Source organism: Gorilla gorilla, chromosome 2, assembly GCF_029281585.2.
Source record: "Gorilla gorilla gorilla isolate KB3781 chromosome 2, NHGRI_mGorGor1-v2.1_pri, whole genome shotgun sequence".
NCBI lineage: Eukaryota > Metazoa > Chordata > Mammalia > Primates > Hominidae > Gorilla > Gorilla gorilla.
Window position 1 is genome coordinate 124262921 of NC_086017.1, and position 17786 is coordinate 124280706.

The window sequence follows — 17786 nt, forward strand, 5'->3', positions numbered from 1 at the left end:
GTACAGAAAGACAAACATCACATGGTCTCCCTTACTTGTGAGCTAACAATTAAAACAACTGAACTCATAGAGATGGCGAGTAGAATGATGGTTACTAGCGGCTTAGAAGGGTGGTGGGTGTGGCGGAGGGTGGGGTGCAAATTGGGGATGGTATATGAGTAAGAAAAAATACATAGAATGAATAAGATATAGTATTTATTAGCACAACAGGGAGATTATAGTCAATAATAATTTATTGCACATGTCAAAATAACTAAAAGAGTATGAGTGGATTGTTTGTAACACAAAGGATAAATGCTTGAGGTGATGGATATCCCATTTACCCTCATATGATTATTATGCATTATATGCCTTATCAAAATGTCTCATGTACCCCATAAATACATATATCTACCATGTATCCACAAAAATTACAAATAATAATAATAAAGACCAGAATAACTCTCAAGATTCTGGCTTTAGTGACAGGGAAAATGAAGTCCAAGAATAATACGGGAGGAAGAACATGTCTTAGAGAAACTATAATGAACTCCACTTAGATACCTCAAAATTGTCTTCACAAAAATAAAAGATCACCAAGTTCTATCAATTCTCTCTTCTAAATATCTCTTGTCTGCACAGTCTTTCATGCTCTAGTCACATCACAGCTGCCCAATAGATCCACCTGCCCCTGACCTGGCTCCCTTGTATCTCCTCCACACTGCTGCCAAAGTGAACATGGTAGTAGCCATGGCAGACAGAATGGCTCTGTGTGTACATGGGATGCACCCTTACCAGAACCACCCAAAGCCATCAGGCAGAAGCTTAATACGTTACGCTCAGATATGAGATCTGATATTTCAGCTGGTAAGGGCTAAGACCTATTGCAATTTGGACAATTAAAGTCTGTAGCAGGTCAGTTACATACAGTAATTTACTTTTTACTTTAGTAATTTGCAAATGACATTAGAAATACAAGTGCTAGCAAGCAGCACTGCCCAAAATGACTTTTAAATTATGCTGAGTGTTTTGGTCTTGTACGTTACAGGATGTTTGTCCCCTCCAAATCTCATGTTGAAATTTGATCTCTAATGTTAGACATGGGGCCTAATGGGAGGTGTTTGGGTCTTGCGGGTGGACGCCTCATGAATAGATTGATGATTTCCCTAGGTGGGGAAGGGGGTGGGTTCTTGTTCTATTCATTCCCAGGAGAGCTGGTTATTAAAAAAAGCCTGGCACTTCCCCACTCCCTCTTTTGTTTGTTTGTTTGTGATAGGGTCTCACTCTTGACACCCAAGCTGGATGGAGCGCAGTGACACGATCTTGGCACACTGCAGCCTCAAGCGATCCTCCCACCTCAACCTCCCGAGTAGCTGGGACTAGAGGCATGCACCACCATACCTGGCTAATTTTTGTATTTTTTGTAGAGACAGGGTTTCACTATGTTGCCCAAGCTTGTCTCAACTGCTGCACTCAAGTGATCTACTTGCCTTGGCCTTCCAAAGTGCTGGGATTACAGGCGTGAGCCACCGCGCCTGATCTCCCCACTCTCCCTCTTGCTTCCTCTCTCACCACATGATCTCTATACAGGCTAACTCCTTTTCACCTTCTGACATGACTACAAGCCCGTGAGGCCCTCACCAGAAGAAGATGCTGGCACCATGCTTCTCGTATAGCCTGCAAAGCCATGAGCCAAATTGCCCAGCCTCAAGTATTCCTTTATAGCCACACAAATAAACTAAAAATTACTTTTAATTTTTTTAAAGTTATTTTGAAATAAGTATAGATTTACAGGAAGTTGAAAAGATAGTACAGAGAGGTATCACATACCCTTCACTCAGTTTCTACCACTGGTTACATGTTATGCAACTATACAAAACCACCCAGGACATTGACATTAGTATAGAATGTGTGTACAGCTCTGCAGCATTTTTTCATATGTATAGATTTATGTAAGCATCATGACAATTAAGACACAAAACTATACCATCACCACAAAGGTCTCCTTCAAGCTACTTCTTTAATGTCACACCTACTCCCCTCCCACTCACCACCCCAACCCCTGCCAAATGTTGGTTGATCTTTTTAACTTTGTATCTAGGGAAGTGAATGAAGGATGCACATAATATTATATGTTGTGATATAAACATTCATGCTTTCTCACAGAGCTTCCTTTGCAGCTATCACTCCCCTCACCTGAACCATCTGTACTTATCTCTTATTCATTTGGTCATATCCTACCAATTTCTCAAAATCAAGGTACAATAATACAAAATAATAACTTAATTTTAACTTCTTCCTTTCTTGATAGTTGCCTGCTCTAAATTCACAACACACATTCTCTATACCAGGGGTGTCCAATCTTTTTGCTTCCCTGGGCCACACTGCAAAAAGAAGAATTGTCTTGGCCCACACATAAAATACACTAACACTAACAACAGCTGACGAGCTAAAAAAAAAAATTTGCAAAATATCTCATAAAGTTTTAAGAAAGTTTACGAATTTGTGTTGCACCTCATTCAAAGCCCACATGCATGCAGCCCACAGGCTATGGGATGGACAAGCTTGGTCTACACCATTGATATTTTAGTCACCAATTCCTTTGTGAAACCTTATTATTCAATGATAAGGTATATTTAACTTTTTAAATGTATAGTTTTTTCTCCTTGAGAGACTACTTTGTACTGCTTATTTAATCCACCACAGTGCCTAGAAAAGATAGAAACAATGAGTATTTGTTGACTAACTTCAAAAAGCATTTTGTAGATAATACTAATATATTTTATGGTCCTTTTATTTAGAAAAGCTTAAAGTGGATTACCAACGTTACTCCAATAATCCTGATGGCACTTCTATGCAATTCATCAGTATTATCATCTCAGCACCTGGCACAGCACTTGGTTTAGACAGTCAATCAATATTTAGATGACTGAATTCTCATATGCTCACATTTAGTAAAACTGGAGACATTAAAAGAGATTAGTAATCAATACCGAATTACCAATTGCTAAGAAGAAATAAAAGGATAGAAGAGAAAATAGATGTGGATTGAGGGCAGAGGAGAAGTAAAGAGATAAAGATGAGGAAAAGTACATTCAGACCTTAGAATTCAGCTTCTGATTGTTAGAGAGACTGACTGATCCAGGTGAAAGCATTTCGACATGCCGTGCCTGTGGCCAAAAGTCCCGTTGGAACAAAGCCTGATATAATCCTGGTTTTTGAGAGAAGATCATGGTCAACTAATAAGCCCATGGAAGAGAAAGGAGGCAGTGAGGAGAGAGCAAGGCTCCTGAGTGATGCTCTACGGGCCAACCCCAGCAGCAGCCACCTGAGCTTTCTGTTGCTGCATCCCTGACCCTCACTGCAGGAACCAGGAGTGGGCTAAAAATTCCACCTGCTATTCTCTATCTACAAGATAGTTTCACTATGTAGTAATTGAGATTCAAACAGGAAGACAAATAATAATGACTTACATGAGACATGGGAGACCACATTAACTGACACACAGGTCCAGGAGTATTAATATAACCAATTGGCTTATAATCCCTTTCCACTTCAAAGAAGAAAACAGTTTGATCTTTACTCTAAGGAAAAAAAGACATACCGACGAAATATATATTACTATGAAATCTAGTCTATAGATCACAAAAAAGCATTTAATAACATAACGCTATCTCTATCCACAATGGTCATATATCCCAGATTATTCTAGGAGAATTCTTATTTCTAAAACTTGCTCAATTTTCCACATTAGAACATTTGGAAAACCATGTGTTTCAGTATGTGGTTCTGAAAATATGATCACCATACTTTCAGAAATTCACACAAAAAAATTATACCATGCATATGCTCACCTATTAGTGCATAAAGAATTTACACAGTTATTCTCTTCATTTATGGCAATTCTATATAAGAACATAACTATGCTGAATAAAATACTGATTATAAATAATACAACTAGCATGGTCCCCAGTTGAAATTTTCAATTCACCTAAAATAAGCATTAGAATTCAATTTGTAAGAATATTTTTAAGTGTTATTCACATGCTCCAGCTCTCTTCTGATTAAAAAGAGGGTTATTCACAGACTACGCTGAAAGAATATGACTACAAAGAAAGCAAAATGTGAATATATTGATAGAAAATGAATTTCAGTAAATAAGACATGATGAAGTAGGAGGACTTATAAGGCAATTTAACTATAAAATTTCAACAAGAAAAGAAAGGAAATGTACTGCTTACCCCTGTGGCTAGAATTTCCCCATCACGTTCATAAGCTAAAGCAGTGACACAAGCAGTATGGGGTTTGAAAACCTGTTTCAACTGAATATCAGCATCCAAAATTTTCTTCCGTCCCGCAAAAATCGTGAGCCCTTTTGGATCATAAAGTTCAAGAATTCGAACAACTCCATCTTCAAATCCTACAATAATTTGTGCTCCAGTGAAGTTTACCTTGGAGAAAATTAAAGATAAGGGACCTGAAACTAGTTAAATTGAGAAAGCTGTACTATATAACAGATATTTTACTTAGACTCAGGTAATTTAATATTGGCTGCCCATTGGCAATTCTTTATACCACTTTCTGGTAACCTCTATCCATTCCAGCATAGTTCCTTGTAACCAATGACCACAGGAAGGATAAACAACGTTAATTCAAACATTGAATGAACAAACAGCAGAGTGTCTGCCTACCACATGCTAAGCACCTATCATCAGCAACACAGTGGTGAATATAAACCGACTCAGTGCTTGGTTTCACAGAGTTTTGGTCTAGTGAAAGGTGCAGACGTTAATCACATAAATGAGTGTGAAATTATGAACTGAAATAAGTGCTAAAAGAAAGAAATGTATTCTCTGAGAGCATATAACAAAGAAGGCTGACCTCGACTTATGGCTTCCCTAAGCAAGAGATGGTGGAGCTGATAACAAAAGGATGCTCAGGAATTAGCTAGGTACAGGAAGGTGGCACAAGCACTCCTAAGAGAGAATTTAACTTGTGCAGAAGTCCTGTGGCAGGAAATAACAGAACTCAAGAAAAAGTTATAGTCTGACTAGAGTAAGAGAACAATGTTTCCCCAGGAGGCTGGAGAGGAAGAGAGGCAGGCAGCAGATCATAAAATGGCTTCCATGTCACAATAAGAAAAGGCTTCATCCCAGAGCAGTGGAAAGCCATCAAAGTGTTTTTAGTTGGGTTCCAGGGGGAAGTGGTAGTGACATGGTCAGATTTGCTCTTTTTAAAATGACATCCTAGCTGCAGTATGGAAAATAGATATGAGGTGGTTTGGATAGGATGCTGGGAGAACTTTTGAAAGATCTTTTAAGATGGCTTCTACACTTCAGGGGAACTATTGGTTTGAGGTAATGTAGTGAAGATGAGGGATATGAACATATTTTAGGAAGATGTGTAATGGCCCTACTTGGTATTACTGGATATGGGGAATGAAGCAGAGGGAGGAGTCAAGGATGACTGATAATGGCACTAACTGTGACAGAAAACACTGGAAGGGAGCCAGGTGTGTGTGTGGTTTGTAGTTGCTATTGTTGATTTAGAGAGAGGGATGATTGGGGATGTGCAGAAGATCATGGACTTAGTTTTGGAAACATGGAGTTCGAGGTCCCCTTGAGATTTTAAAATAAAGATATCATAGTCTGCAGCTTAGAGGAAAAGTCTCAGCTAGACATGTAAACCTACCAATGTTGGAATGTACCAAATCTACTGTCTTGGAAGAGCCTGGGCATCCTGTAGAGCTCAGTGACCATCAGTTACGAGAATTTAGGGAATAAAAAAGCTGTACATCATTCAACTTCAGTTGAATGTTGTTTATCCAATAAAAATTTACTAAGTGTCTAAATGTACCAGTAACTGTAGAGGCACTGGAGATGCAAAGAAGAATAAGGCATGGTTGTCCATGAAAAACAGTCTAGTGGGAAGACAATAAAGCACATAATCTTAGTATGCTCTGATAAATGCTGTAAGAGATATACACACAAGCACTAAGGGGAAGAAAATCACAGAGGAAGGAGGCCCTAACTCTACTTGAAGGTAGATTCATGGAGGGTTATGCAGAGATGATGTCTGACCTGAGCTGAGTCATAAAAACTGATGTGTAGCCTTCCAGAAAGGTAAGGGGGTATGGAGAAGGGACATTTTAATTGTAGCTTAAAATCCATATGATCATTACTCGAATATAAGCCTAAAAAAGGAAACATGCTGTGAACATTACACGATCATCTGAATAAACAATTCAATTACCTGGATTGTAGTTTTAAGACTTCAGTTAAGAGTGTAACTAGATTAGGATAGTGAGTGAGCTAGGTCTGCCAAGCCAAATGCTCTGTCATTTCTACTTACTCTAGCCTCATCATGAAGATGGCTCTCTTCCCTGGACTAAGTACTCTTTCTGATCTTGATCCCATCATGAAATTCCCCCTAATTCCAGTTATATCCAAATTTACTTTTAGCCTGGAATATTTTCTCTTTAATTTCAACCCAAAATAGTAAAGATTAAATATTTCCCCAAATACTTCCATGGCATTTTAAAAATATGGCTGCAAATCTTTGATGGGCCTCCCATGGACAGATGGGGTTTAAGTTCCCTCCTCTTGATTCTGTATGGGGCTTGTGACTGTGTGACTGCTTCACCCAATCAAGTATGGTAGAAGTGATATTTTGACTTCTGGGGAATGGGCCATAAAAGGCCATCAGCTTCTGCCTTTACAGTTGGAACACTAGATCTTGGAGCCCTGAGCTACCATGTAAAAAGTGTGTGACTGTCCTGAGGCTGCCATGTTCTGATGAAACCTAAGCCACATGGAGAGGGTATTAGGTATAAACACTCCAGTTGGCAGTCCCAGCTTAGCCTAGCCTTCAAGTCATCCAACCCAGGTGACAGCCTTGTGATCAAGAAGCCTTTGTATTATTCCAGGCCCAGCCATTCATGTCTTCCCGGCTGAGTTCCCAGACACTCTGAAGCAGAGACAATCCATCTCTGCTGTCACCCGAATCCCAACACAAAGACTACATGAGCAAAATAAAATGATTATTTTATGCCACTACATTTTGAGATAGTTTATTATACAGCAATTGATAAATGGAACAACTCCCTATCTCAGCCTAATTTTTTTCTATAGTTCTTACAATTATCTAACATAACATGTACTTAACTTACTTATTTTGACTACTATCTGCCTCTGCCTCCCTCCCACTAAAGCATAAGGTCCATGAGGGGCAAGTATTTTTTGTCGTTTTATTCACTGCTATATTCCCAGAATCTAAAACAAGGCCTGGCACATTGTCGGCACTCTGTAAATATTAATAGAATGAATGAAATCAGAGTCAGATGGATCGAGGCTAGATACACAAAGTTCTGTTGGGAAATTGCTTTGCAACATGAAACTGTTACAAATCTACAGGTGGCAAAAAATTTCACTAAAAACAAGACCAAACCCATAACAACAATCATGGTAAAGATTTCTATTACATTCTGACTAAAATAAACTAACTTAAAACTTTTATTATTCCTTAAAATTTTGAGTCAGCAAATATCTATATTTCCAGGAAATAGCATTGATATACCATATTTACCAATGGATTCTGGTAGTTCATTATAACAACAAACTTACCATTCGGGGTACCCAAACAAGGGCAGTACCTCCTTGTTTGAATTTCATCTGGGCCAAAGGAGTTTTGCTAGCAAAATCATAGATTCGAACAGAGCCTATAGAAAGACAGTTTTAAAAGAAAAAAAATTATATACATAATTTTTTAAGTCTTGGCTCACTTTTTACATGTTGAATATTATAACAAGAAATTTCTTAACTAAATCAGTCAATAACTTTCTTTTGTAAAAAAATTCATGTACAACCTCAAACAGGTAATTCATAAACATGAATAATAAAGAAGAAAACAGATGATTGACTGCTGGGTCAATTTCACCTTGCATAGTCCATATAGATTTGCCATAAGTTAAGAAGGAAGAAAGGAGACGGAAAGAATAGAAAAAACACAAATGTGGACAATATCAAAATGAGCAGCATTTTCATGAGCAATTTACAGATTTTGTCCTTCTTTTAATCTCTCACAATAACCATGGCTGCTGTGTTTTGTGGCGTCTCCTCTCCACAGTTCAACTCGCTTGCATTCAAGAGGCTCCCCTTTTGGGAAAATCCCCAAATGCTCTTAAGTCAAACACATACAAAAATTTTATTGCAAATAAAACAAAACAAGGCCAGGCATATTTTTATTAAGAGTTCCTACTTACAGTCCAAGGCAGTTGTGGCCATGAGATAAGTGAGAGGAGAAACAGCCACGGCTTCAATAGCTCCAGAATGGAAGGAGAAGAGGCATTCTGGGTCCTGGGTCTGAGAATAGATAGACAGCTTACTAGATCTCAAAGACAGAGTAACAAAGAATTAAGATCAAGTTTAAAAAAATGCAAAGATAAAAATATAACACATGTGATTTTATTTGGATAGAAATAAGAAAAAGCCTAAAAAGTTAGAAAGAACACTGGTTCAGAATTAGGAGAACCAGAGAGAGTCCTGGGCTTTGTCCTTAATGGCTGTGTGATTTTGCGCAAGTCACCTCAAATGCCAGTTTCCATTTCTTCATCTGTAAAATGAGATGGTAACAGCTGCTTGCCTACTAAATAGGGTAGTGATGAGGACCACATGAGATAAAATACATGAAAATTCCATACATTTATAAAAACTATAAAGTACTATATAATGTTAGGTATTGACACTGCCACTTTTCTGGTAAATTGTGTTATGAGATAGATTCTTTTTTATGTAAAATCATAACGAGAGAGAATTCTCAAGAGTAGCACATATTAGGCAAGTTTTTTATGAGGACCATGACGAAATGTGGAGAAAGATAAAGAATACTTTAAAGACAAATAACAAGAGTTTTTACTATGAAAGTTAGAGGAAAATAAGAATAATAGGCAACTTACAATATTTGAAAAACTAAGGTCAAGCTTCCATATGGCTCCATTGGCATCCTAAAAAAATTAAATAGTATTTTGTTTTATCATTTTAAACTTTCATCAAATTTTTTAAATGTTCTTTCTATGATTTATTAAAGTAAGGACAAGCAATAATATCAAAAGCTCACATATATTTTAAAGTATAATTGAAATTTAATAAGAACAACTTCTATATTTTAGACTAAAGCCACACAATAAGCAATCTCATAACACTTACAGTCAAATGGACTTGTAGCCAAATCAATTATACTACTACTTTAATTTTTGGTCCATGTAATGTTAAAGAGCCAAGAGACAAGAATGCAACACACCTGAGCCAACCAAAAGTTATTTCCAGTTTCATTCATTTTTATCATAGAGAAGAGATTCACATTCTTGTCTACTTGAAGTTCATTAATAGGCTCAATCTCCAACAATCCAGTCTCATCTATTACATCAGCAGTGTCTATTGTCTCAAAATCCCATATCTTGTAAAATGAAAAGAAAATACTTTAATCGATCAGTAGTTTCTGAACATTTATTTTCTAAGCCAGAAAAACCCTGATTTTTTTTTCAAAAGTCATTTCTTTTTCTTTCATGAAAAGTAACAATGAACAGGTGTGATAAGAACACCAGCCAAAACCTGACCCCTGAAATTTTACTCTGAACTGAGGTATGATAAGCTATTATAGTTTCCTTTATATTTATAAAGATTAGTGAGAAAGTACAGCCTTGCATAAGAATTCTAATTTATCCAAAACAAATTTTATTTCAAGGTTTCTATTAGGTCTCTTTTTACATAAAGTGGCCATAGGAGTATATGGTTCAGTTGTTCAGCAAGACATTATAATGAACCCTGTTTTCTACATACCAGCAGGCCCCTGGAAGGGGGAAATATACCTTCTTGCTTAATGACTCAAGCACTATCTCATTAGAAGCAAAGAATATAGATGTAGATAAAGTCTCCATTAGAAAATGTTTCTCTTCCTGAATATTAATATTTCACACTTTACTATCTCATTGGGAAAATCTGGCATTTCCCCAAGTGCATACCACCAAACGTGTCTCAGTAAGTGAGACAGTAAATGTTACTATCCGACAATGAGACAGTGAAGTGTAGATTGTTGTTCATTGGGAGAGGAGTCCAGAATACTACAGGAAGAGTGAGGGAGCACAGTTTTACCTCATGGTGGCAGGGAGGCTCAGCAGGACCTCCCCTGTGAGGGGCCAAAGCTCATTCTGGACAGTTCTGGCAACATACCCTGCCATGTGATCCTAGACTGAATAACTGAGACTTTGAGAAAGGAACTCTGGGAAGACTGTCCCATAGATTAGCCTGGTTGGGGGAAGAGGGAAATATCTGAGGGTCAGGGTTAGGGTTAAGGATCAAACTAGGATCAGACTAACCCCTGGGAGTTGGGCTAGGTTTTTTCTAAAGGGTAAGAGGTAAAGATTTACTATGTGAAGGACTGAAAAGACAAGGACAGACTCTGAAAAGAGAAGCAAGCTTAGGAAATACTGGTGTCCATGAAGGGATCCTCTGTGAAATATTTAACTTCTTTTCTCCTGAGGTTTTCTCCCACTTGGTATTTAGACATTTTGGGGTAATGTATATCTTGGAAAGATAGCAAATATATCATATGACAAAATAAAGGACACAAAAGATTCTCAGAGAAATGTGTGAAATCTAACAAGATTAAATTTAATATTATAAATGTAAAAACATACACTGGGGCTCAAAAAACCAGTGGTAAGAGGACCTACTGTGGGAGATATGGGTTAAACAATATTAAACACACTAAGCTCAATTGGTGGCAACAGAGTGACCAGACTTTTAAAAAAGAAAAAAAAAGAATCTTACTTTTGATAACATTTCTTAAAGAATGTCAATAGAACACTGCCACTTTCTTATGAAAGGCCCCACTGAAAATATCTACCAAGAGGACTGCAAGGCAAATCACAAGGCTACAGGTTGACCAGCCACAGCACGATACTCATTAACAGAAAGTGCTACACAGAGTGGGTGGAAGAAGTGTGACAACAGCAATCAAGGGGACTTAGATGCTGGAGCAATGTTCCAGCTTAGCCCAGGCTTTGGGCAAGAGAGTGTCCCCAAGAGAAAGCAAGTGAGTTCCCTAGCATAAGGAGCAAGAAGAATGTAGCATCCATAGGCAAACTCCATCAGTTCACCTCTGGGTGTATTTCTAAGTGGTAACCTCAGTAAAAAATAACTAACAAATGTTCAGCACCTTTGTTCCTACAAAATGGCCCATTCATATGGAGCCTTTTGGAAGGATATGTGGGTCTACTGTTCATCTTGTGCTAACATGAGTTTTCATCTTCTGAAGCTGTTATTTCAACAGAATCAAAATAACAAGAGGCCCTCTCAAAAAGTTTCAGTGGTAAAATGCAGTAAATTAATTTTGACAAGAATGCAAATATTTACCACAAGAGAAGCATTATTTCAAGTGAGTTGGCCTTGGGAGTAAATGACTACTGATCTCCTTCACAAAATAACCTTTATGAGAAATAAAACCCTTTGGGTGTGCTACAAGTCTTAAACGTGGGTGCTACCATCCAAGTATCAAGAAAACTTACCCTAACATATCCATCTGACCCAACAGTGATAACTTCACCCTCATACAGCATTATCTGGTTAATGGGACCATTGTGACATGACTTGCTTGTCCCTCGACAGAGCTCCACTTTGATCAGACCACCTTCCCAAAGCAGCATGTTGCCCCATTCTGACCCTGAGAGCACCTGGCAGGTATGTGGAAAAAAGAAATGTGCATTAAAAACAGGTAAGTGTACATATTTATGCCTCAAATAGTAGGTGAAAATTATTTTTTAAGGTTATCTTTATTGATTATAAAATTTTTAAATGGAAAAATTAAAAAATACAGAAATGAAGACCTACTACCCCAGACACAACTACCAATAACATTTTGATGTATTTCCTTCCAGCAATATGATCAGTTTTACATCTTTTTGATTAGGCTGTATGTTGTTGGTAATTGTTCATGTATGTATACAATAGACTTCTTGGTACATCTCTTAGGACAAAAGACAGGAGTGGAATTAGATGAGAGTCTACTTTTTAAATGTAATACTATCAAATTTTAGATGTTAGATAACTTGTAAGGCCAGTACTGAATTAAGTAGATTATAGCATAATAGTATCCAATTTCAAACAAGGATAATCATCTAAAACTTTTCTCAAATTAGTCTGTTTAATCTGGCATTTTCCCAAGTGCATGCCACCAAACATTAGTTGTTAAGATATTTAACGAGTGTCACAAATAAAGTAATATTTATTGCGTACTGACTCTGTACCAAGCACTGGTTCAGTACTTTATATATGTTAAGTTATTTAATGCAAAAAACCATATGAACTAGGTACATTTATCAGGGATACCATGTACATTTGTGCGTGTTGGGTACCTCATTCTCCTAGAACAAACAGCTTTTTCTGACTCCCGCAAAGGAACCATATGGGCCAATGATAGCCCTGACTATTATTATCCCCATTTTACAGAGGAGAACACTGAAGCACAAAACAGTTAAGTAACTTGCCCAAAACTACCCAGTCAGCATTCTAACCCAAGCAAGGTGGCTCAAAACCTCCTATTCTGATTGCACAGCCTCAGAAGGCTGTTGCTAGGATAAACAAAGTCAAACAACTTTATTTTCTCTAGGACCCCTGGGAACTTTTAATAGAGAAGTATTTGCTGGGAATCACCAGGAGGAATTTTTAGATACAAAGGAATTTGACTTAAAAAGTCTTATTTTTATGGAGCCTCTGTACAGACTGATGTTCCATAAAAATGCACTTTGGGAAACTCCATTCTAATTTTTACCTGCATGCTCTAGAGGTCTACATTTCCATTTCCCCCTTATCTAGAGAAACTGATGATTTTATTCAGTCTTTTATCTCTTGGGTCTACCTATTTTTTAACAACCCTACCGACTTTACTGATTCTGTTCTTAAGCCTCAGCCATTTATGGTAGAGTCTTTAGACTTATTTTCTTCTGTCCAGTGATGAAAGCCAGCAGTGATAACAAAAACCTACAAGGCATTCCTTTCTGAAATGTGACTCATATCTAGCTTCCCTTTTCCATTTGTTCTGAGAAGTCTAGGCCCTTGATCATCTCTTTTTAGATGACAGCAACAGCTTCTGTTCTAGCTCATTTCCTTGACTCCAGATTTCCCTTCTAATCAACCTGGCATTTTATGGCCAAATTTGTTTATTACTTCTTTCATTTGCAAGTCTACTCTTCCCATGTAGAGCAGTTCTGCCTACCTATTAAACTCCTTGTACACTAGGACCGAGTCATACTTCTCAACTGAAATTCTCCACTTTTCGCCAACATAAATGGTTTATTCCAATCTGCCCTCTAAAAATTTGATATTTATTTCTAATGCTAAACATTTCCTTCAGTTGCTCTATCATTTAAAATGGCTTATTTCTTCCCTATATCTATACAAATTCTACCAACCCTTTAAAAAATATATCTCATACCAGGTTTTTAACAAGGATTCTGTTGATCTTTATCTTAGCTTAATTCTTACAGTATTGAGAATTTGAAGCTGGGATGATTTAAGATCATCTCATGGATTTAGACATATAGTTTTGCCAGCATCCAAGGCTTTTTACTTCCTCCTATATACCATGCTTTTGAATTGAGAATATTCAGTCAGGTAGATGACTAGACCACTTGGTTCCTTAGAGTAATATTTGTGTGCTGGCATTTACTTACAACTGAGATTATCACAAATAATAATGTATAACTCATTCTAATAGGAAGCTATGTAAAATATTGATAGAGAACTAATCCTAATTAACTATTGTTTCAGGCAATATGCCTATAAATTTTATAAGAGAAAGAAAGGAAAGAAACTAACAATATTAAAGAATAAATTAACAGATTACAGTTGCAGTGTTGCAGATGCCTCTATAAAGTGGTTTGCTCTTTCTGAGTAATAATCTGACAATAAAAATAAATGCCACATGGTTGTATATAACCTTTGACCCAATAATTCTTCTTGGATCATGATAGCAAGACAAAATGGGGAAAAGTAAGTAACATAAATACTGCAACTCTGTGACATAATTGAAAGTAACAAATATTTGGGAGGCCGAGGTGGGTGGATCACGAGGTCAGGAGATCAAGACCATCCTGGCTAACACGGTGAAACCCCGTCTCTACTAAAAATACAAAAAATTAGCCAGGCATGGTGGCAGGCGCCTGTAGTCCCAGCTACTCGGGAGGCTGAGGCAGGAGAATGGCGTGAACCCGGGAGGCAGAGCTTGCAGTGAGCAGAGATCGCGCCACTGCACTCCAGCCTGGGCAACAGAGCGAGACCCTGTCTCAAAAAAAAAAAAAAAGTAACAAATATGTCATTATGTTAATATATGAAAATGCTCACATACTTTATATGTGTGTACCATATTTAGTAAAAAGAAAATAGAAAATGGTAGGTAAGTATGGATTATGACAATTTCAGGGAAATATTTTAATTACAATTGATAACTGAAGAAGTAAAATTAAATGTTCATTACATTTACAATGATAATATGTTATTGGCAGAGCTTGTTAGAATTTTCATATATGTGTGCTTTCATATATGTACTTGAAAACACAATTTTAATATTGTAGAATAGTAGCTGTACTCACCTTCCCATCTGGGAGCTCCATGTAGCCTTCTATATCAGTAGTGATTGTTTTGCCAAATCGACCTAGTGATCCCTGCAGCTTGAGACCTGTGAATGTAAAAGCCATTTCCCAGAACCTACAAACAAGAAAGAGACTGAATGTACCTCAAAGATATTTTATTGATTTTTATTTTAATATGACCCAAACATTTACATATTTCATAGTTGCATATACTATTTCATTCATTCATTCATTTATCTGATTAAGATTTATTAAGTATCTACTACCTGTCCGGCAAGGTTGTAGGCAATGTGAATTCTGCAATGATCAAAACAGGCGAAAAATAAAATTTCCTGCTTTCATGCATCTTATATTTTAGGGCTGTGCTACCTAATGCAGTACCCTCCAGCTATGTGTGACTATTTAAATTTAGATTTAAAGTAATTAACATTAAATAAAATCAACATTTTAGTGTTTCAGTCACACTAGCCAATTTCAAGTGCTCAGTAACTACATGTGGCTGGCAGCTATTGTATTAGACAGCATAGAACATTCCCAGTCTGTCAGAAAGTTCTATTAGACAGTAATGTTTTAGAAGACATAAAAGTTTTCCAAAGAATTCTAATTTACTAGCTGTGTGACTTTGAGCACTTTTCTAGATCACCCTGTGCCTTCATTTTCTCAGGTATAAAATGAGAAAATTAGTAACATCTACCTCATAGAATTGTTGAAAAATCCTTAGAACAGTGCCTATCATATCAAAGCAATCAATAAATGTTATTACTAACATTTTCTTATTAATAGTCTAAACAAATGGACAGGATGATGAAGACCATGTAGAAAAAGAAGACCTATCCAAGTAGATATAAAATAGATAATGGAGAGTATCAACAAGCTAATGATACAAAGCTAAAAGCCTAGATAGCCAACATCCTCTCCAAAGGAATGGTAGGTCCCCTGATGATATGCTTCCATATACTCTGGGTTCCTTCATAGCACTTCACACATGAAATTAACTGTTCAATGTCTGCCTTTTCCCCAAAGATATGGGGCATAGAAAATACAGATTTTACTAAATAATCAGAAAATATAAGAAATTGGAAAATTTTCGCATATAGCTAGCAGAAGGTTATTTGACAATTCCCCAAAGATTACAATTAAAAATCTGCTCAATTAGTCTATATTTCTAATAAATGAATAACAAAAAGACCAGATTTAAATTGAGACAAGAGGAAGTCAGGATGGATAAAAATGTCTTTCTCTTAAAGAGACACTGATAATCAAGTTATGGGAAGCTCTGGGGTGGTAGAAGATTGTTACACAAATGCATGAGACAAAGTGGAAGAAAGAGAGAGAAAGACAAGATCATTCCATTCCGGAAATAGACGAGGGTATGATATAATGAAAAGAGCATGGAGTTTGGAGCAAGACCTAAGATCAAGAGTAGGTTCTGCCACTGTTTCGTATTGAGTGTTCCTTGTCAGGAATGATAGTGTGATAATTCTTGTTTTACAGATGAAGACTGAGTTGCTACAAAAAAGAAATTCAGTAGTGGATGTGAAAGCTCAGTATGAATTTGGAAATACCATCCCAATGTTAGTTATTAAGACACTACATAAACTCTTTTAGGAGGTGGAGCCTATGAGAAGGCAGCAGGCTATATTTAAAAATCCTTATTTGGCTGGGCACAGTGGCTTACACCTGCAATCCCAGCACTTTGGGAGGCTGAGGCGGGTGGATCACATGAGGTCGGGAGTTCGAGACCAGCCTGACCAACATGGAGAAACCCAACTCTACTAAAAATACAAAATTAGCCAAGCGTTGTGGTGGGCGCCTGTAGTCCCAGCTACTCAGGAGGCTGAGGCAGGAGAATCGCTTGAACCCAGGAGGCAGAGGTTGCAGTGAGCTGAGATCATGCCATTGCACTCCAGCCTGGGCAACAAAAGCGAAACTCCATTTCAAAAAAAAAAAAAAAAAAAAAGCCCTTATTTTATCTATGCTGTTTGCAGAAATAAAATCCCACATATCTAATTAGAAAAGGTGCATTACTAGTTAGCTTTTAAAATAACATATTTTTAAATAATTCTAATGTTAACCAAAACAGCAAAAAAAAAAAAAAAAAAATGTCTCCAGCTCTTAGATCCTCTTAGAAAAATACTCCTGTGATATCTACTGGCACCTCTATTGGTTACCCAACCTACTTGATGTGGCCTGATCCCGATGTAGTAAGCTGCTCTTCATTATCAGGATTGAAAGTAACCTTAAAAACTTCCTGAGAAAAAGCTTTTGTCCTTAGTATGGGTTGTTCTTCTTTCCAGTTCCAGATAGTCAGTGTGTAGTCAGGGTTGCTACCAACAGAGGCCAGCAAGTTACCGCTGTAGTTAAAGTCCACATAAGCATATCCCTTCTCAGTCCCATCTGGAAGGATAAATGGAAGCCTAATAAATAAGGACACATTTATTTCATTTTCAAAAACATATTGTAAAAAAAAGAGAGGGAGTCAGCCCATGGTGATGTAAGAATGCCAAGAATACCCTAAAGGAACAATTCCAAAAACATTCACCATCTTTGGCTTTAGAATGAATTATGTGATATGAAAGGGGAGGGTAAAGAAGTCTTAATCACATATTGCATGAGAAAAACACTTTGAGAACATATTCCATTTTATGACTTGGGGAGAAACACAAACGCATATTAGATAGCAGTGTCAGAAACATTAAAACCAGAGTGACTCCATCTGGAATAGGAGCTGGGTAAAATGAGGCTGAGACCTACTGGGCTGCATTCCCAGGAGGTTGGGCTTTCTAACTCACAAGATGAGATAGGTGGTTGGCACAAGATACAGGTCAAAAGACCCAACTGATAAAACAGGATGTGGTAAATATGCTGGCCAAAACCCACCAGAATCAAGATGGTGATGAAAGCGACCTCTGGTCGTCCTCACTACTCATTATATGCTAATTATAATGCATTAGTATGTTAAGGATACTCCCACCAGCACCATGACAGTTTATAAATACCATGGCCACATCAGTAAGTTACCTTATATGGCCGAAAAAGGGAGGAACCCTAAGTTCCAGGAATTGCCCACCCCTTTCCTGTTCGGAAACCTCATGAATAATCAACTCCTTGTTTAGCATATAATCAAGAATAACTATGAGTATTCTCAGCCAAGCAGCCCAAG

At 37.3% G+C, this 17786-nt stretch overlaps 1 protein-coding gene across 5 annotated transcripts in view; it reads right to left on the reverse strand.

The window, feature by feature from the left end:
* The window catches only part of CFAP44 (cilia and flagella associated protein 44), a 153615-nt gene that overhangs the window by 101135 nt on the left and 34694 nt on the right, over positions 1-17786 (reverse strand). For all 5 annotated transcript variants that reach the window (XM_031009240.3, XM_055381624.2, XM_055381620.2 and 2 more), the window contains 9 exons: positions 16804-17020; positions 14624-14738; positions 11543-11707; positions 9277-9432; positions 8933-8980; positions 8240-8339; positions 7602-7696; positions 4221-4430; positions 3453-3563 (listed from right to left, as the gene is read on the reverse strand). In XM_031009240.3, the coding sequence (XP_030865100.3) occupies positions 3453-3563; positions 4221-4430; positions 7602-7696; positions 8240-8339; positions 8933-8980; positions 9277-9432; positions 11543-11707; positions 14624-14738; positions 16804-17020 (1217 nt within the window). The remainder of the gene's footprint in view (positions 1-3452; positions 3564-4220; positions 4431-7601; positions 7697-8239; positions 8340-8932; positions 8981-9276; positions 9433-11542; positions 11708-14623; positions 14739-16803; positions 17021-17786) is intronic.